Here is a 20,719-nt window from a genome sequence, read left to right on the forward strand (position 1 = left end):
CCAACTAGACGTTCAATAACAGATGGGCGGTTGGTTGAGTATAGCTAGCTAGTAGTTCAATAAGAGATGGGTGGTTGGTTGAGTATAGCTAGCTAGATGTTCAATAACAGATGGGCGGTTGGTTGAGTGTAGCTAGTGTCATGACGTTGGCCTGTGGGTAAGGTTTATGACCCCCCCCCCATAAATACCTTTCCCCCTTCCCCTCTCTTACTGACCCTACTGAAGGACTGCTGTCCTGTTAAATATAGAGAGTCTGGGAACATCAAACAAATGTGGAAAGGTACCACATATTTTGTTAATAAAACCAGTTGGAAATATGCTTGGGAACGTAATGAGTATGTATGTCAGTTCGGTTGTCATCTGAGACATTATGACTGATGACAGGACGACATAAACTGTATCTGAGAAAGTATACACCCTCTAGTTATCAGAGTCACATGGAATTGTTATGCAATTGAAATGTTTGATATTGAAAATGTTTGTTAGGAGATGAAATGTAATTTTAGCTTCCGAAGGAGAGATTTGGGTTTTCATAAGGAAAGTGCCCTGCTCGATCAGTAACCCAACCCTGTGAAGAGACAGGGGTTATAAACGATGAAACACCTCCCTCCCCCTCCCCACTATATAATCCTTTGACGAAAAGATAACCAGGTAGTTCCAGTACGAGAGGCCTGCAGCCTCTACGTTAGAAGGACACACATGTCAACTAAGCCAACCTCGGCGTGAGCTATGGTATGAACTGGTATGAACTTTGAGCTTATTCACTACAGAAGTGCTACTTCCTAGCCGTTGAGTTAGCAGCGGCCGCTGTAACGTGGGCTAGGAAAGGACGGACGACGGATCCAGTCTAACAGACGGACGAAGATACCACCACGTATCCAATTGACCACCAGAGACATTCTTCCGAGTAACAGGAAGATCTGTTGGCCAACCCGGCCAGCATCTACGACCAATCTACCGAAGCGCAGCTCAGAGTAAATATTTATTGCATTTTCCTTTTCCAAATGGGCGGTAATTTAGAATGCATAAGATAATGTATTTACGATAGCATAGCTGCTGTTTCTCTGTTCCTAAATCTTCCCGCTCTTTCATTCAAGCCCAACCCCCTTTCCTTTGTGTAACCAGCCGTCATATCTGTTTCGTCTACCGGGACGTTTTCTGTATGACGACATTGTATTCTGTGTATTTGTAATTCTGTGTGATTAGTTAGGTATTTAGTAAATAAATAATTAAACCCAATTTTGTATTGCTGATTCAACTTGTTAGCCAGGGTTCGTGAAGATAGCCAAGAACTTACAACTTTCATTATGAGACTGAAAATAAGACAAGGGTTAATATTGACTGCTATCGAGGTAAAATATTACTAAGTATTTTAAGAGTTTATTCGGAAGATAACAGCTCTATAAACGTTCTTCCGTGGTGCCCCGACTTTCTAGTTAATTACATTTACATGATTAGCTTAATCAGGTAATATTAATTACAGAGAAATCATTTTATAAGTTAGCATGTCATATCACTTAATCCGGCATAGCCAAAGACACGACACTAGCTAGACCTTCAATAACAAACAGATGGGCGGTTGGTTGAGTATAGCTAGCTATATACCTTCAATAACAGATGGGTGGTTGGTTGAGTATAGCTAGCTAGACCTTCAATAACAAACAGATGGGCAGTTGGTTGAGTATAGCTAGCTAGATGTTCAATAACAGATGGGCGGTTGGTTGAGTATAGCTAGCTAGACCTTCAATAAACAGATGGGTGGTTGGTTGAGTATAGCTAGCTAGACCTTCAATAAACAGATGGGTGGTTGGTTGAGTATAGCTAGCTAGACGTTCAATAACAGATGGGCGGTTGGTTGAGTGTAGCTAGCTAGATTGTCAATAACAGATGGGCGGTTGGTTGAGTATAGCTAGCTAGATGTTCAATAACAGATGGGCGGTTGGTTGAGTATAGCTAGCTAGATGTTCAATAACAGATGGGCGGTTGGTTGAGTATAGCTAGCTAGACCTTCAATAACAAACAGATGGGTGGTTGGCTGATGCTTCACGTATTTAATTACAATGTTGCGAGGATACAACTGTGACATATATTAATGTATGCATCCCAAAATGGCACCCTATTCCCTATATAGTGCACTACTTTTCACCAGAACCCTACAGGGCTATATAGTAGTGCACTAATAAAGGGAGTATGGTGCCATTCGGGATTCACTCCATATCTTAAACTTTCATTCCAAATCTGACATACAAAACATCTTAAATAGACTAAACGCATGATAAAGACAGAACCATTTCCCCCGATCACTTCTGGAATAAGGAAACATGGGTTGAGCTGCTGACATAATATTGTATCAATCAATATAAAGATGAATTCTGAAACTGTGGATCTACTTCCAAATACAGTTTAGTCTCAAGAGCTTTCAGAAGAGGTTATATCGCTGCAGCTGATCTAAAAAAAAAAAAAAAAAAAAAAAGTGTTTATGCACATGAACCATGCTAGAAATGGAGTCGTTACATTTGAATCTGAAGTCTGTTTTTTTAACCATTCCCTCAGAAACACAGGCTAACTGAAAACATTGAAAACCATTCCCTCAGAAACACATGCTAACTGAAAGCATTGAAAACCATTCCCTCAGAAACACACGCTAACCGAAAGCATTGAAAACCATTCCCTCAGAAACACACGCTAACCGAAAACATGAAAACCATTCCCTCAGAAACACACGCTAACCGAAAACATGAAAACCATTCCCTCAGAAACACACGCTAACCGAAAAGAAAATGGCTGCTTTTAAGTACATTCTTAAAAGTCACACAAGGCATCAGAGAAGAAGAGTTAGTCTATGTAATCTCTGTAGCGTACTGAGTAGTCTGAGGATGAGAGAGAGAATTGGAGGGAGTGAGTGAGTGAGGGGAGAGAATTGGAGGGAGTGAGTGAGTGAGGGGAGAGAAGAGGAGGGAGGGAGTGAGGGGAGAGAAGAGGAGGGAGGGAGTGAGGGGAGAGAAGAGGAGGGAGGGAGTGAGGGGAGAGAAGAGGAGGGAGGGAGTGAGGGGAGAGAAGAGGAGGGAGTGAGGGGAGAGAAGAGGAGGGAGTGAGGGGAGAGAAGAGGAGGGAGTGAGGGGAGAGAAGAGGAGGGAGTGAGGAAGAGAAGAGGAGGGAATGAGGGAGAGAAGAGGAGGGAATGAGGGAGTGAGGGAGAGGCAGCAGAGAAACAGACAACAGCAGTGCCTGTTCTGATCATTCAGACTTGAACCGTCCTCTCATACAGGCTACAGGTTAAATCTAACAATACGGACAGAAACAGGCTCCGTTGTTGTGAAGATCTCTTTCCTACATCTCCATGTCTCCAGTCTCTTCCAAAGCTAACAGAAACAGATCCTCCTGTTTGTAGTTACTGTAGCAGAGTAGTTGGTAGAATAGCTACAGGTACTATAGTTTAGCAGGTGGCTGGGGTTGTGGAGCAGAATAGGTAGCTGGGTTTGTGGGGCAGAATAGGTAGCAGGTAACTGGGGTTGTGGAGCAGAATAGGTAGCTGGGGTTGTGGGGCAGAATAGGTAGCTGGGTTTGTGGGGCAGAATAGATGGCTGGGTTTGTGGGGCAGAATAGATGGCTGGGTTTGTGGGGCAGAATAGATGTCTGGGGTTTGTGGGGCAAAACAGGTAGCTGGGGTTGTGGGGCAAAACAGGTAGCTGGGGTTGTGGGGCAAAACAGGTAGCTGGGGTTGTGGGGCAAAACAGGTAGCTGGGGTTGTGGGGCAAAACAGGTAGCTGGGGTTGTGGGGCAGAACAGGTAGCTGGGGTTGTGGGGCAGAATAGGTAGCTGGGGTTGTGGGGCAGAATAGGTAGCTGGGGTTGTGGGGCAGAATAGGTAGCTGGGGTTGTGGGGCAGAATAGGTAGCTGGGGTTGTGGGGCAGAATAGGTAGCTGGGGTTGTGGGGCAGAATAGGTAGCTGGGGTTGTGGGGCAGAATAGGTAGCTGGGGTTGTGGGGCAGAATAGGTAGCTGGGGTTGTGGGGCAGAATAGGTAGCTGGGGTTGTGGGGCAGAATAGGTAGCTGGGATTGTGGGGCAGAATAGGTAGCTGGGGTTGTGGGGCAGAATAGGTAGCTGGGGTTGTGGGGCAGAATAGGTAGCTGGGGTTGTGGGGCAGAATAGGTAGCTGGGGTTGTGGGGCAGAATAGGTAGCTGGGGTTGTGGGGCAGAATAGGTAGCTGGGGTTGTGGGGCAGAATAGGTAGCTGGGGTTGTGGGGCAGAATAGGTAGCTGGGGTTGTGGGGCAAAATAGGTAGCTGGGGTTGTGGGGCAAAATAGGTAGCTGGGGTTGTGGGGCAAAATAGGTAGCTGGGGTTGTGGGGCAAAATAGGTAGCTGGGGTTGTGGGGCAGAATAGGTAACTGGCGTTGTGGGGCAGAATAGGTAGCTGTTCCAGAGAGAAGCCGCTAGAGTTCCAGAGATGGAGGAGTCCTCTCTCCTCCTGAATATCCCAGCTGCTGTGATGTAGTTTCAAACCAGCATTCCAGGGTGCTGCTAGGAACATTTAGTCCACAGGAGGGAACAATTCTGTCATTTTAGTACACGGCGGTCTGGTCTGTTAGTATCCCAGAGTGCTTTGCGTCCAGGCGGGGGCGATAGCTGCGTCACTGCTCCGTAGGACACACCGCTCGGTCCTTACAGCAGAAATAATGAACTACAACACCATTGGGATACCTGGCGAAGGCGCTGGACAGGACAGACAACAAGTGTTTTAGTATATAGACAGCCTTCACTACATATTTTCAACAGGTTTTATCACATAAAAGGATCTATTACATAGTTATAAGTGTTTATAAAGCATTGATATTAGTATAGCCAGCAGAATGCCACCCTGCATCCCACTACTGGCTCGCTTCTGAAGCTAAGCAGGGTTGGTTCTGTTTAGTCCCTGGATGGGAGACCAGATGCTGCTGGAAGTGGTGTTGGAGGGACAGTAGGAAGCACTCTTTCCTCTGGTCTAAAAAAAAATATCCCAATACCCCAGGGCAGTGATTGGGGACACTGCCCTGTGTAGGGTGCCGTCTTTCAGATGGGATGTTAAACGGGTGTCCTGACTCTCTGGCACTTATTGTAAGAGTAGGGGTGTTAACCCTGGTGTCCAGGCTAAAGTCCCAATACCATCATGGTCACCTAATCATCCCCAGCTTCCAATTAGCTCATTTATCCCTGTAACTATTCCCCAGGTCGTGGCAGTAAATGAGAATATGTTCTCAGTCAATTTACCAGGGAAAATAAGGGTTAAATAAAAAAGTTTACCTGTTTCCTATCTTCTTCTTACAGACCCTGCAGGTCTTTTCCTCTGTGATGATACACTTCACCTGTTGGTGGAAGATACGCTCCTCCTGGACCTAAACACACACGTCAGACAGACCAAAGACAAACATCAGGGTTGAATCTCAAAGGTAGTTCCTTGTTGCTCGCGTCCTCTTTCCTTCACCTGCCTCTTTTTCAAAACGCCAGAGAGAAGCAAGCTCTTTCCTTAATCTTCTCTTCAAACATCAGAAGGGAGGAAGCTCTTTCCTTAACCTTCTCCTCAATCAGAAAGGAGGAAGCTCTTTCCTTAACCTTCTCTTCAAACATCAGAAAGGAGGAAGCTCTTTCCTTAACCATCTCTTCAAACATCAGAAGGGAGGAAGCTCTTTCCTTAACCTTCTCCTCAATCAGAAAGGAGGAAGCTCTTTCCTTAACCTTCTCTTCAAACATCAGAAGGGAGGAAGCCCTTTCCTTAACCTTCTCCTCAATCAGAAAGGAGGAAGCTCTTCCCTTAATCCTCTCTTCAAACATCAGAAGGGAGGAAGCTCTTTCCTTAATCCTCTTGGCTTCTCTCTGAAGTTTTGAAAAAGAGTCTGGTAGAGGACAGTTATAGAGGACACGACACCAACACACAGAGCGTCTCTCTCTCTCTCTCACCCGTAGGAACTCGGCCTGCAGCAGACTCTTGAGGACCTGGTCAAAACGTTTCCTCTGAGCCTTCTCCTCCAGAACACTCTCCAAGAACACACGGATTTCTCTGATCTGAGTGTTGGCTGGCAGCAGGTCGATGGCCTGGTGGAGATATATAATATAGATAGATAGTTTACTTATAGACCTGGACCATAATGATCAGTGTTGGCTGGCAGAAGGTCGATGGCCTGGTGGAGATATATAGTTTAGCTATATAGTACCTATAATATAGTTTCACTGGCAAAAATTAAATTAAACCATCTAGTGTTCAGCGAAATAACAACACAATGTCAAATACAGGTAGCCTAGTCAAATAATTAACATCCAATCACATTAACCATTACACTCTCGCGGGAATTCCACTAACGGTCCGTATGGAGCCAAACGTAGCTGCTGCTCATGTTGGTATCTGTAATGATGGAGCAAAAGCCATGACAGGGAGACATAGTGGAGTGGTAACGCGCGTGCAAGCAGTTGCTCCCGACGCCACTTGGGTCCACTGCAGCATCCACCAAGAGGCTCTTGCTGCCAAGGGAATGCCTGACAGCTTGAAAGACTTTTTGGACACTACAGTGAAAATGGTTAACTTTGTTAAAGCAAGGCCCCTGAACTCTCCTGTATTTTCTGCACTATGCAATGATATGGGCAGCGACCATGTAACGCTTTTACAACATACAGAAGTGCACTGGTTATCAAGGGGCAACGTATTGACACGTTTTTTTTAAATTGAGAGACGAGCTTAAAGTTTCTTTACTGACCATCATTTTCACTTGTCTGACCTCTTGCATGATGACGAGTTTCTTGCATGATGACGAGTTTCTCATATGACTGGCCTATCTGGGTGATGTTTTTTCTCACCTGAATGATCTGAATCTAGGATTACAGGGACTCTCTGCAACTATATTCAATGCGCGGGACAAAATTGAGGCTAAGAAGTTGGAGCTCTTCTCTGTCTGCAGTAACAAGGACAACACACAGGTCGTTCCATCATTGTATGATTTTTTTGTGTGCAAATGAACTCAAGCTTACAGACAATGTCAAATGTGATATAGCGAAGCACCTGAGTGAGTTGGGTGCGCAATTACGCAGGTACTTTCCCAAACGGACGACACAAAAAACTGGATTCATTATCTCTTTCATGACCTGCCTCCAGTCCACTTACCGATATCTGGACAAGAGCGCCTCATCGAAATTGCAACAAGCGGTTCTGTGAAAATTGAATTTAATCAGAAGCCACTGCCAGATTTCTGGATTGGGCTGCGCTCAGAGTATCCTGCCTTGGCAAATCATGCTGTTAAGATACTGATGCCCTTTGCAACCACGTACCTATGTGAGAGTGGATTCTCGGCCCTCACTAGCATGAAAACTAAATACAGGCACAGACTATGTGTGGAAAATGATTTAAGACTGACACTCTCTCCAATACAACCCAACAATGCAGAGTTATGTGCATCCTTTGAAGCACACCCTTCTCATTAACCTGTGGTGAATAATTCCGAATTTTTGATGAACAAATAAGGTTTTATACATAAGATGGTTAAATAAAGAGCAAAATTATTGATTATTATTATTGATTATTATTGAAGATCTAGGTGCTGCTGTAGGCCCTTCCATGGTTGGGGACAAAAGCACCAGATCATCAGCAAACCGTAGACATTTGACTACAGATTCTAGTAGGGTGAGGCCGGGTGCTGCAGACTGTTCTAATGCCCTCGCCAATTCGTTGATATATATGTTGAAGAGGGTGGGGCTTAAGTTATATCCCTGTCTCACCCCACGGCCCTGTGGGAAGAAGTGTTTTTTCACATTTTAACCGCACACTTGTTGTTTGTGTACATGGATTTTATAATATTGTATGTTTTTCCCCCCAACACCACTTTCCATCAATTTGTATAGCAGACCTTCATGCCAAATTGAGTCAAAAGCGTTTTTGAAATCAACAAAGAATGAGAAGACTTCACCTTTGTTTTGGTTTGTTTGTTTGTCAGTTAGGGTGTGTAGGGTGAATACGTGGTCTGTCGTACAGTAATTTGGTAAAAAGCCAATTTGACATTTGCTCAGTACATTGTTTTCACTGAGGAAATGTATGAGTCTGCTGTTAATGATAATGCAGAGGACTTTACCAAGGTTGACACATATCCCACGATAGTTATTGCTCGTCTCCATTTTTGTGGATTGGGGTGATCAGTCCTTGGTTCCAAATATTGGGGAAAATGCCAGAGCTAAGGATGATGTTAAAGAGTTTAAGTATAGCCAATTGGAATTTGTGGTCTGTATATTTTATAATTTCATTGAGGATACCATCAACACCACAGGCCTTTTTGGGTTGGAGGATTTGTATTTTATCCTGTAGTTCATTCAATGTAATTGGAGAATCCAGTGGGTTCTGATAGTCTTTAACCTCTCTGGGGTAGGGGGCAGTATTTTGATGTCCGGATGAAAAGCGTGCCCAAAGTAAACTGCCTGTCATTCAGGCCAGAAGCTAGGATATGCATGGTAATATTGGATAGAAGACACTCTAAAGTTTCCAAAACTGTTAAAATAATGCCTGTGAGTATAACAAAACTGATATGGCAGGCGAAAACCTGAGGAAAATCCATCCAGGAAGTGGCATTCTTTTGAATTTAGTGTTTTTCCATTGAAAGCCTATCCACCATATAAATGGATGGGACCTAGTTCCTATGGCTTCCACTAGATGTCAACAGTCTTTAGACATTGTTTCAGGATTTTATTCTGAAAAATGATCAAGAATAACAACATTTTCTGAGTGGTCGGTCAAATGAACAAGAGCTTTTTGCGCGCACGACCGGGAGCGCGCCCTCCGTTCTTTTTCCTTTGTATTGAATACGCTATTGTCCAGTTGAAATATTATTGATTATAAAGACAATAGACAACCTGAGGATTAATAAAAAAACATCGTTTGACATGTTTCGATAAACCTTACCGGTACTATTTGGATCTATTCGTCTGCCTGTTGTGACCGCCTTTGAGCCAGTGGATTACTGAACAAAACGCGCCAGCAAAACAGAGTTTTTGGATATAAAGAGAGACTTTACCGAACAAAACAAACATTTGTGTAACATGGAGTCTTGTGAGTGCAACCATACGAAGATCAAAGTGATTCATTTTATTGCTATTTCTGACTTTCGTGACTAATCTACTTGGTTGGAAAAAGTTTGTAAGCGGGGCGCTGTCCTCAGTTAATCGCGTGGTGTGCTTTCGCCGTAAAGCCTTTTTGAAATCTGACACAGCGGCTGGATTAACAAGAAGTTAATCTTTAAACCGATGTATAACACTTGTATATTTTATGAATGTTTATTATGAGTATTTCGAATTTAGCACTCTGCAATTTCACCAGATGTTACCCTAGACGGGTTTCAATAGTTATCTCTCCCCCCGGTATCCATCCATCCGTCCGTCCGTATGTCTGTATGCATGCATGTCCATCTCTCCCTATCTGTGTGTCATATATACTGAACAACATGCAACAATTTCAAAGATTTTACTGAGTTACAGTTCAGAAGAAAAAAAATCTGTCAGTTTAAATATATCTGTTGGTCACAAATGGGCAGTTTCTGGATATTGGCGGGAACTGGAACACGGATGAATGGCACGACAATAGGCCTCAGGATCTCTTCACGGTATCTCTGTGCATTCAAATTGCCATCGATAAAATGCAATTGTGTTCGTTGTCCATAGCTTATGCCTGCCCCATACCATAACCCCACCGCCACCATGGGGGCACTCTGTTCACAACGTTGACAGTAACAAACCGCTCGCCGCCATACAAGTGGTCTGCGGTTGTGAGGCCGTTTGGACGTAATGCAACGTTCTAAAACGATTTTGGGGAAATGAGAAATTAACATTCAATTCTCTGATGGACATTCCTGCAGTCCTTCAAAACTTGAGACATCTGTGGCATTGTGTTGTGTGACAAAACTGAACATTTTATAATGGCCTTTTATTGTCCCCAGCACAAGGCGCACCTGCATAATTATCATGCTGTTTAATCAGCTTCTTGATATGCCACACCTGTCAGGTGGATGGATTATCTTGGCCAAAGAGAAATGCTCACTAACAGGGATGTAAAACAAATTTGTGCACAAAACATTTGAGAGAAATAAGCTTTTTGTGTGTACGGAAAATTTCTGGGATCTTTTATTTCAGCTCATGAAACGCGGGACCAATACTTAACATGTTACGTTTATATTTTTGTTCAGTGTATTCTGAAAGTATTCAGACCCCTTGATTTCTTTCCACATTTTGTTATGTTACAGCCTTATTCTAAAACGGATTAAAAATGAAACAAACCAGTCAGAAACATGGAGGTTCTGTACTGGTCAGATAGTTGGCTTCTGAACTTAGTGGTGCAGCCTACCTTAGTGGTATTCACCTGGCTGTGGTGTGGTGCAGTCTACCTTAGTGGTATTCACCTGGCTGTGGTGTGTTGCAGCCTACCTTAGTGGTATTCACCTGGCTGTGCTGTGGTGCAGCCTACCTTAGTGGTATTCACCTGGCTGTGGTGTGGTGCAGCCTACCTTAGTGGTATTCACCTGGCTGTGGTGTGGTGCAGCCTACCTTAGTGGTATTCACCTGGCTGTGGTGTGGTGCAGCCAACCTTAGTGGTATTCACCTGGCTGTGGTGTGGTGCAGCCTACCTTAGTTGTATTCATCTGGCTGTGGCGTGGTGCAGCCTAAAAAATTTGTATTCACCTTGCTGTGGTGTGGTGCAGCCTAACTTAGTTGTATTCAGTTTGCTGTGGTGTGGTGCAGCCTACCTTAGTTGTATTCACCTTGCTGTGGTGTGGTGCAGCCTACCTTAGTTGTATTCACCTTGCTGTGGTGTGGTGCAGCCTAACTTAGTTGTATTCACCTTGCTGTGGTGTGGTGCAGCCTACCTTAGTTGTATTCATCTTGCTGTGGTGTGGTGCAGCCTACCTTAGTTGTATTCAGTTTGCTGTGGTGTGGTGCAGCCTACCTTAGTTGTACTCACCTTGCTGTGGTGTGGTGCAGCCTACCTTAGTTGTATTCAGTTTGCTGTGGTGAAGCTCCAGGACATGTAGAGCTGCCATTAGATTGGCCTGTGGCTCCAACAGCTCCATTTTGATTGGCCCAAGACAGTGGACGTCAGGAGGGGACAGGTACATGCGCAGTAGAGACAGGTACACCTGTATCATAACGCCACTGGGTTAACAGACAGGTACACCTGTATCATAACGCCACTGGGTTAACAGACAGGTACACCTGTATCATAGCGCCACTGGGTTATTAACAGACAGGTACACCTGTATCATAGCACCCCATGGTTATTAACAGACAGGTACACCTGTATCATAACGCCACTGGGTTAACAGACAGGTACACCTGTATCATAACGCCACTGGGTTAACAGACAGGTACACCTGTATCATAACGCCACTGGGTTAACAGACAGGTACACCTGTATCATAACGCCACTGGGTTAACAGACAGGTACACCTGTATCATAACGCCACTGGGTTAACAGACAGGTACACCTGTATCATAACACCACTGGGTTAACAGACAGGTACACCTGTATCATAACACCACTGGGTTAACAGACAGGTACACCTGTATCATAACGCCACTGGGTTAACAGACAGGTACACCTGTATCATAGCACCACTGGGTTAACAGACGGAGGGTTAACAAGGCAGGTATGTAGGTATGCGTCAGTCATAAGGGGTTACTCACATCTTGGTTTCTGTCCGTCTCTTTGTCATAATGCCTATGACAGTACCTGAGGGGAGAGCAACACAAAATCAGCTTGGAGTGAGATAACACGTGACAACTCACAACGAGTGTTTTGAATCAGCATGTTGTTGTTAAATGGCTGGTTGGATGTTTTAGTGGGAGACTTTCTGCATTCCTACTCACTCCTCAGTAAAAGGTTGCAAAATTCCTGTAACTTTCCCAAAATTGACATGTTTTCCAGAAATCCTGATTGGAAGATTCCCAGAATCAGGAGGGAATAAGCAGGAAACCTGGAATTCCTCTAAAACAGGATTTCTGAAAAAAGGGATTTTGGGGAAAGTTGCAGACTGAAGTGAGGAGAGACGAAGGAAAAGGCAGAAACGACCATCAGGGACATAACATCAGGATCTGGTGAGCTGTCACATTGTGCATCATACTGTTGGCTGTGACGGGTTAAACATTGAGGAAACACCACCAAAAATATGTTATTCCATTCATTCTTACAGGCTGTTTTAAAGCGACACTCTGGTCATCTCTGTTTCCCCCCCACTGTGACCACATGAGGAACTGTAATAGCAAAACAAAAAAAACAGTCCCTGGTTCTCTCTGAGTTTTTCCGTTATTCCTCCCATCTCCTCACCTTCTCAATCCAACTAGAAGAGAAGATCTAAGGACCCGCATTCAGGCCAAAGAGTTCAATCTTGGTTACATCAGACCAGAGAATCTTGTTTCTCATTGAGTCCTTAAGGTGCCTTTTGGCAAACTCCAAGCGGGCTGTCATGTACCTTTTACTGAGGAGTGGCTTCCGTCTGGTCACTCTACCATAAAGGCCTGATTGATGGAGTGCTGCAGAGATGGTTGTCCTTCTGGAAGATTCCGCCATCTCCACAGAGGAACTCTGGAGCTCTGTCAGAGTGACCATCGGGTTCTTGGTCACCTCCTTGGCGGTCATGTTTCAAGTTCAAATGCTGTTCAACTTGCAATAATGTACACTGGTCCCAGGATTATTTGGGGGGGGTCACATGATGCAAGAGCAAGTGTTAAATCTCCTCCCCATTTCCCAAGCCCCCACCAAGGCTCCTTTCCCTGTCGGCACAAGCGTCTCAGTAGACTTCAGAGGGGAATAAAGGCTAACCAACCGTGTGTGTGTGTGTATATATATATATATATATATATATATATATATATATATATATATATATATATATATATATATATATATATAAAACTACTCACTCTTCTGCCATGTGTGTGTCCTTCAGGACGTGTACGTAGATGAAGAGGGCCTGTTCATGTTTCCCCATGCGACCCAGCAGCAGGGCCCGCTCCTCCAGAAGACCTGACAGACAAATGACATGGCTAGGTTGAAGACACCCAGGGTGCGGAAGCGTCATGAGACCAGCGTCGTTGCTAACTAGCATAGCTAATCCCATTGCTGAGAATTTTTCCTCATTTTAGCAAAAGGTTATGGTATATTAGAACTAGAGGTCGACCGATAATGATTTTTCAACGTCGATACCGATTATTGGGAGGACAAAAAAAAAAAACGATACCGATGAATCGGCCGATTTTTATTTATACGCACACACACAATTTTTTTTGTTGGTAATAATGACAATTACAACAATACTGAATGAACAATGAACATTTTTATTTTAACTAATACATAAATAAATCTACTTAGTCTCAAATAAATAATGAAACATGCTCAATTTGTTTAAAAAAATACAAAAACACAGTGTTGGAGAAGAAAGTAGAAGTGCAATATCTGCCATGTAAAAAAGCTAACGTTTAAGTTCCTTGCTCAGAACATATGAAAGCTGGTGGTTCAATATTCCCAGTTAAGAAGTTTTAGATTGTAGTTATAGGACTATTTCTCTCTATACCATTTGTATTTCATATACCTTTGACTATTGGATGTTCTTATAGGCACTATAGTATTTCCAGCCTAATCTCGGGAGTTGATAGGCTTGAAGTCAAACAGCGCTGTGCATCAAGCATTGCTAAGAGCTGCTGGCAAACGCAGTAAGTTTTGAATGAATGCTTACGAGCCTGCTGGTGCCTACCACCGCTCAGTCAGACTGTTCTATCAAATATAAAATCAGACTTAATTATAATATAATAAAACACAGAAATACGAGCCTTTGGTCATTAATATGGTAAAATCCGGAAACTATAATTTAATCTTTCAGTGAAATACGGAACCGTTCCGTATTTTATCTAACGGGTGGCATCCCTAAGTCTAAATATTGCTGTTACGTTGCACAACCTTCAATGTTATGTCATAATTATGTAAAATTCTGGCAATTAGTTCTCAACGAGCCAGGCGGCCCAAACTGCTGCATATACCCTGACTCTGCGTGCAATGAACGCAAGAGAAGTGACACAATTTCCCTAGTTAATATTGCCTGCTAACATGAATTTATTTCAACTAAATATGCAGTTTAAAAAAAATATACTTCTGTGTATTGATTTTAAGAAAGGCATTGATGTTTATGGGTAGGTACATTCGTGCAACGATTGTGCTTTTTTCGCGAAATGCACTTTTGTTAAATCATCCCCCGTTTGGCGAAGTAGGCTTTGTTTCAATGATAGATTAACAGGCACCACATTGATTATATGCAACGCAGGACAAGCTAGTTCACCTAGCAATATCATCAACCATGTGTAGTTAACGAGTGATTAGTTAAAATTATAGACTGATCATTTCTTTATCAGTGGGCAAACGTACAAAATCAGCAGGGGATCAAATACTTTTTCCCCCTCACGGTATGTCTTGCGATTCTCGCGATTCTCTATGTCTTGCGATTCTCGCGATTCTCTATGTCTTGCGATTCTCGCGATTCTCTATGTCTTGCGATTCTCGCGATTCTCTATGTCTTGCGATTCTCGCGATTCTCTATGTCTTGCGATTCTCGCGATTCTCTATGTCTTGCGATTCTCGCGATTCTCTATGTATTGCAATTAGATACTGCGATTTTATTGTGATTTGATGTTTCAAACATATTGTTCACTAAAACACAGTTTTTTACACCTTTATTTAACTAGGCAAGTCAGATTAAGAACACATTCTTATTTTCAATGACGGCCTAGGAACGGGGGTTATCTGCCTTGTTCAGGGGGGATTCGGGGATTCGTTTTTGCAACCTTCAGGTTACTAATCCAACGCACGAGGAGCCTGCATGGCAGGCTGACTACCTGTTATGCGAGGGCAGCAAGAAGCCAAGGTAAGTTGCTAGCTAGCATTAAACTTATCTTTTAAAAAACTATCAATCTTAACATAATCACTAGTTACCTACACATGGTTGATGATATTACTAGTTTATCTAACGTGTCTTGCGTTGCATATAATCGATGCGGTGCCTGTTAATTTATCATTGAATCATAGACTATTTTCGCCAAACGGGTGATGATTTAACAAGCGCATTTGTGAAAAAAGCACTGTCGTTGCACCAATGTACCTAACCATAAACATCAATGCCCTTCTTTAAAATCAAAAAACAAGTATATATTTTTAAACCTACATATTTAGTTAATATTGCCTGCTAACATGAAATTGTGTCACATCTCTAGCGTTCATTGCACGCAGAGTCAGGGTATATGCAACAGTTTGGGCTGCCTGGCTAGATAAAATACGGAACGGTTCCGTATTTCACTGAAAGAAAAAAAAACGTTTTGTTTCCGGATTCGACCATATTAATGAGCTAAGGCTCGTATTTCTGTGTGTTTATTATGTTATAATTAAGTCTATTATTTGATAGAGCAGTCTGACTGAGCGATGGTAGGCACCAGCAGGCTCGTACGCATTCATTCAGACAGCACTTTCGTGCGTTTTGCCAGCAGCCCTTCGCTGTGCTTCAAGCATTGCGCTGTTTATGACTTCAACCCGGGTGGGTATAATTTGTGGAACGTTCCAACAGGAATCTATTCCAAAAACTTCGTAAATAACAAGGTTTCCAAAAAACAACGCATAAAAAGTTGTATAGCAGCAGAATAAGATACCGGGTAGGGAGTGGTCTATTTCATTGCGTTTTTCACTCATCACGTTTATTCCGAAAAATGTCTGTCCTCACGTCTGTTTGCCTATGGACAAACATTAAGAATAAGCTACGTGGTGAGTTGATGCCTATTCGGCAGCTAGTTAGCTAGGTTTGTATTCGTTGCTACTTTGTATGCGTTGTTGGTTGGCAACCTTTTACTTTACGTTTTTTGGAACAGATTCCTGTTGGAACGTTCCACAAATTATACCCGCCCCTTCAAGCCTATCAACTCCCAAGATGAGGCTGGTGTTACCGATGTGAAATGGCTAGCTAGTTAGCGGGGTGTGCGCTAATAGCGTTTCAAACGTCACTCGCTCTGAGACTTGGAGTAGTTGTTTCCCCTTCCTCTACATTGGTAACGCTGCTTCGAGGGTGGCTGTTGTCGATGTGTTCCTGGTTTGAGCCCAGGTAGGAGCGAGGAGAGGGACGGAAGCTATACTGTTACACTGGCAATACTAAAGTGCCTATAAGAACATCCAATAGTCAAAGGTATGACATACAAATCGTAGAGAGAGAAATAGTCCTATAATTCCTATAACTACAACCTAAAACTTACCTGGGAATATTGAAGGTTCATGTTAAAAGGAACCACCAGCTTTCATATGTTCTCATGTTCTGAGCAAGGAACTTAAACCTTAGCTTTTTTACATGGCACATATTGCACTTTTACTTTAATCGCCAACACTTTGTTTTGCATTATTTAAACCAAATTGAACATGTTTCATTATTTGAGGCTAAATTGATTTTATTGATGTATTATATTAAGTTAAAATAAGTGTTCATTCAGTATTGTTGTAATTATCATTATTACAAATAAATAAATAAATAAATATATATAGATTTTTATTTTTTTCCCAAACATTTTGTATTTTTTATTATTAATTTATTTATATGTAAATAAATATAAGTATTTTTTTATGTAAGTATTTACATATATTTTTTATTGTTTTTTTATTTATTATTATTATTTGTATTTATTATTATTATTATTTGTATTTATTAATTAATTTATTTATTTATTTATTTATATATAATATATATATATATTTTTTTTTACATTTTAAAAATCGGCCGAATAATCGGTATCGGCTTTACGCGGTCCTCCAATAATCGGTATAGGTGTTGAAAAATCATAATCGGTCGACCTCTACTTGAGACATGGATTGCGTATGTGTGCCTTTGAACGGGGTATGGAAGTAGGTGCCAGGCGCACCGTTTTGAGTGTGTCAAGAACGGCAATGCTGCTGGGTTTTTCACGCTGAACAGTCTCCCGTGTGCATGAAGACTTGTTAACCACCCAAAGGACATCCAGCAAACTTGGTAACTGTGGGAAGCATTGGAGTCAACATGGGCCAGCATCCCTGTGGAACGCTTTCAACACCTTGTAGAGTCCAGGTCCTGATGAATTGAGGTTGTTCTGAGGGCAACTCAATACTAGGAAGGTGTTCATAATGTTTTGTACACTCAGTGTCGGGCTCACTTTTTCAAAAGAAGATGGAGAATAAGCTATAGGATGAACAATACTGGAGTTTCGGTGCAGGTACAGCCACCTAGCACCAAAATAATATTACAATATGTAACTGTATCGAATATTTCCCCACATTACCATCCCTACCATCAAAGGGGAAGTCACTGATAAGACGTCCAGGCTCGTAGCTGGTAGAGACCTCCAGGAAACATAGCAGCTTGTTCCTAAACTCTCCCAGGTCCCCCTCCTCCTTCCCAGCAGCCACTGCAGGAACCCCTACAGGACAGGAAGACAGAACAGACAGATACCAGCTGTGGTGTACCTCAGGGCAGTGTGCTGGGGCTACTACTTTTTCTGTTATAGATCAAATGATACTAGATATTCCTTTTGGCCCCCAAAGAAATGTTGTCAGCTTTCTCTGTCCAATAAAATAAGCTGGCTGATAACGGCTGGCTGATAACAGGCCTCCAGTAGTGTATATAGTCATCCCCTGGCTGGTCTTACCCTCTGGCAGGGAGTTGAGGTACTGCTTCATGAGCACCTGGACCCTCTCCAGGTACATCTGTTTCAGTACTGTGCTGGTAGTGGTAGTAGTAGTAGTAGTAGTGGAGGTAGTAGTAGTAGTAGTAGTAGTAGTAGTAGCAGCAGTAGTAGTAGTGGTAGTAGTGGTGGTAGTTGTTGTTGTAGTAGTAGTAGTAGTAGTAGTAGTAGTAGTAGTAGTAGGTCTTACCCTCGGGCAGGGCGTTGAGGTACTGCTTCATGAGCACCTGGACCCTCTCCAGGTACATCTGTTTCAGTACTGTGCTGGTAGTAGTAGTAGTAGTAGTAGTAGTAGTAGTAGTAGCAGTAGATCTTACCCTCGGGCAGGGCGTTGAGGTACTGCTTCATGAGCACCTGGACCCTCTCCAGGTACATCTGTTTCAGTACTGTGCTGGTAGTAGTAGTAGTAGTAGTAGTAGTAGTAGTAGTAGTAATAGTAGTAATAGTAGTGGTAATAGTAGTAGTGATAGTAGTAGTAGTAGTAGTAGTAGTAGTGATAGTGATAGTAGTAGTGATAGTAGTAGTAGTAGTAGTTGTGCTAGTGATAGTAGTAGTAGTAGTAGTAGTAGTAGTAGTAGCAGCAGGTCTTACCCTCTGGCAGGAAGTTGAGGTACTGCTTCATGAGCCCCTGGACCCTCTCCAGGTACATCTGAATGAGGACGTTATGGAACTCTGGCTCGGTCTCCTCCCAGACGTGTATGATGTGTTCCAGGTAGGGGACAGCCAGCTCCTTAAAACCCTCCTTCAGGAAGTTCAGGACCTTGTCTCTGGGAAGGGTCTCTACTTCCGTCAGGTCTTCAGTAAAGATCTGGGACAGACACAAACAATATTGACACTTAATTAAAATTTTCCCAAATCGTGGAGAACCAATGTATTTTAGTATGTACACTACATGTCCGAAAGTATTTGGACACGCCTTCAAATTAGTGAATTTGCGTATTTCAGCCACACCCGTTGCTGACAGGTGTATAAAAATCGAACACACATCCATGCAATCTCCATAGACAAACATTTGCAGTAGAATGGCCCTTACTGAAGATCTCAGTGACTTTCAACGTGGTACTGTCATAGGATGCCACCTTTCCAACAAGTCAGTTCGTAAAATTTCTGCCCTGCTAGAGCTGCCCTGGTCAACTGTAAGTGCTCTTATTGTGAAGTGGAAACGTCTAGAAGCAACAACGGCTCAGCCGCGAAGTGGTAGGCCACACAAGCTCACAGAACGGGACCGCCGAGTGCTGATGGGCGTAAAAACCATCTGTCCTCGGTTGCAACACTCATACCGAGTTCCAAACTGCCTCTGGAAGCGACGTCAGCACAATAACTGTTTGTCGGGAGCTTCATGAAATGGGTTTCCATGGCTCAGCAGCCGCACACAACCCTAAAATCACCATGCGCAATGCCAAGCGTTGGCTGGAGTGGTGTAAAGCTCGCCGCCATTGGACTCTGGAGCAGAGGAAACACGTTCTCTGGGGTGCCGAGCTTCACCATCTGACAGTCCGACAGACGAATCTGGGTTTGACGGAGGCTAGGTGAACGCTACCTGACCGCATACATAGTGCCAACTGTAAAGTTTGGTGGAAGATGAATAATGGTCTGGGGCTGTTTTTCATTGTTTCGGGCCCCTTAGTTCTAGTGAAGGGAAATCTTAACGCTACAGCATACAATGACATTCTAGACGATTCTGTGCTTCCAACTTTGTGGCAACAGTTTGGGGAAGGCCCTTTCCTGTTTCAGCATGACAATGTCCCAGTACAGAAAACGAGGTCTTTCCAGAAATGGTTTGTCAATATTGGTGTGGAAGAACTTGACTGGAATGCAAAGAGCCCTGACCTCAACCCCATCGAACACCTTTGGGATGAATTGGAACGCCGACTGTGATCCAAGCCTAATCGCCCAACATCACTGCCCGACCTCATTAATGCCCGTGGCTGAACGGAAGCAATTCCCCGCAGCAAACGTTCCAACAAACAGTGCAAGTCAACTAAGGTAAGGGACAAAGACCGTTCCAACTCCTGACAATCATGTCCTCACCTTGAGTCCGTCCTCAGGACAGATCTTCAGAACCCAGGGAGAGAACTCAAAGATAATGACCAGATTCTCCATCCCTGACGAGACAAAAACAGAGATGATTAATGGTACGCTCAGAGAGGACAGGGGGTTGGGTGTGTGAGAATGGTAGAAAAGGTTACAGGATACTCATGTGGTTCTATATCAACTGGTGGTTTTTCTCTTCGTTAGTGTCGTCATACACACATGAACTCTGCTGTGTGGAAAGCTTATTGTATGTCTCAATCCCAGTGTTCATTTACTTGGATGTTTAATCAAATATTGTTCACACAAAAAAAAATCTGTGTTAAGTTGATGTTGGGAGGTTAACTCACCCAGTCTCTGGAGGTACTGCACCGTCCTCTCATGTCCCTTTAGAGGAGAGTTAGCCTTGGTGGACTGATCCAACAACACCTGCAGGGCTGGGGGAGGAAGAGGGGAACGTTAGCCTTGGTGGACTGATCCAACAACACCTGCAGGGCTGGGGGAGGAAGAGAGGAACATTAGCCTTGGTGGACTGATCCAACAACACCTGCAAGGCTGGGGGAGGAAGAGAGGAACGTTAGCCTTGGTGGACTGATCCTAGAAAACCTTCAGGGGAGGAACAGAGGAGCGCACACAGGGTCAGGAAGAGGTGAAGGAGAGGTGTGGAGGAAGAGAAACAAGGGAGGGAGAGAATGCAGAACAAAAGGGCATGTGTCGCTTGTCCGCGAGTACAAAATACAATTCAGACAAGAATAATATAGATTTAGGTCATCTGAATGGACAAGAAAAAAAATAGATATCAAAAATAAAAATCACCAAATGTAAAGTTTTGCGGGGACGACATTTGCTCATCAATCGGATCGCACAACTTCTTTGGTTAACGACTTCTCTGCGGAACAAGGGTCCAAGACTTCACTACAGGCTACATGTTGATTTAGGCTACCTACCTATA

At 43.3% G+C, this 20,719-nt stretch overlaps 1 protein-coding gene across 3 annotated transcripts in view; it reads right to left on the bottom strand.

Annotated features, from left to right (window-relative positions):
• Positions 1-2,036: 2,036 nt before the first annotated feature.
• Positions 2,037-20,719, bottom strand: part of LOC106611471 (VPS39 subunit of HOPS complex) — a 41,514-nt gene continuing 22,831 nt past the window's right edge. For 2 of the 3 annotated variants that reach the window (XM_045723768.2, XM_045723767.2), the window contains exons 15-24: positions 20,118-20,204; positions 19,768-19,841; positions 18,328-18,544; positions 17,335-17,472; positions 12,925-13,027; positions 11,689-11,734; positions 10,992-11,141; positions 5,941-6,075; positions 5,287-5,378; positions 2,037-4,716 (exon numbers count right to left, since the gene is read on the bottom strand). In XM_045723768.2, the coding sequence (XP_045579724.1) occupies positions 4,635-4,716; positions 5,287-5,378; positions 5,941-6,075; positions 10,992-11,141; positions 11,689-11,734; positions 12,925-13,027; positions 17,335-17,472; positions 18,328-18,544; positions 19,768-19,841; positions 20,118-20,204 (1,124 nt within the window). In that variant the 3' untranslated portion in view covers positions 2,037-4,634. The remainder of the gene's footprint in view (positions 4,717-5,286; positions 5,379-5,940; positions 6,076-10,991; positions 11,142-11,688; positions 11,735-12,924; positions 13,028-17,334; positions 17,473-18,327; positions 18,545-19,767; positions 19,842-20,117; positions 20,205-20,719) is intronic. The other variant, XM_045723769.2, reaches the window with a different exon arrangement.

Source organism: Salmo salar, chromosome 09, assembly GCF_965601325.2.
Source record: "Salmo salar chromosome 09, fSalSal1, whole genome shotgun sequence".
Lineage (NCBI taxonomy): Eukaryota > Metazoa > Chordata > Actinopteri > Salmoniformes > Salmonidae > Salmo > Salmo salar.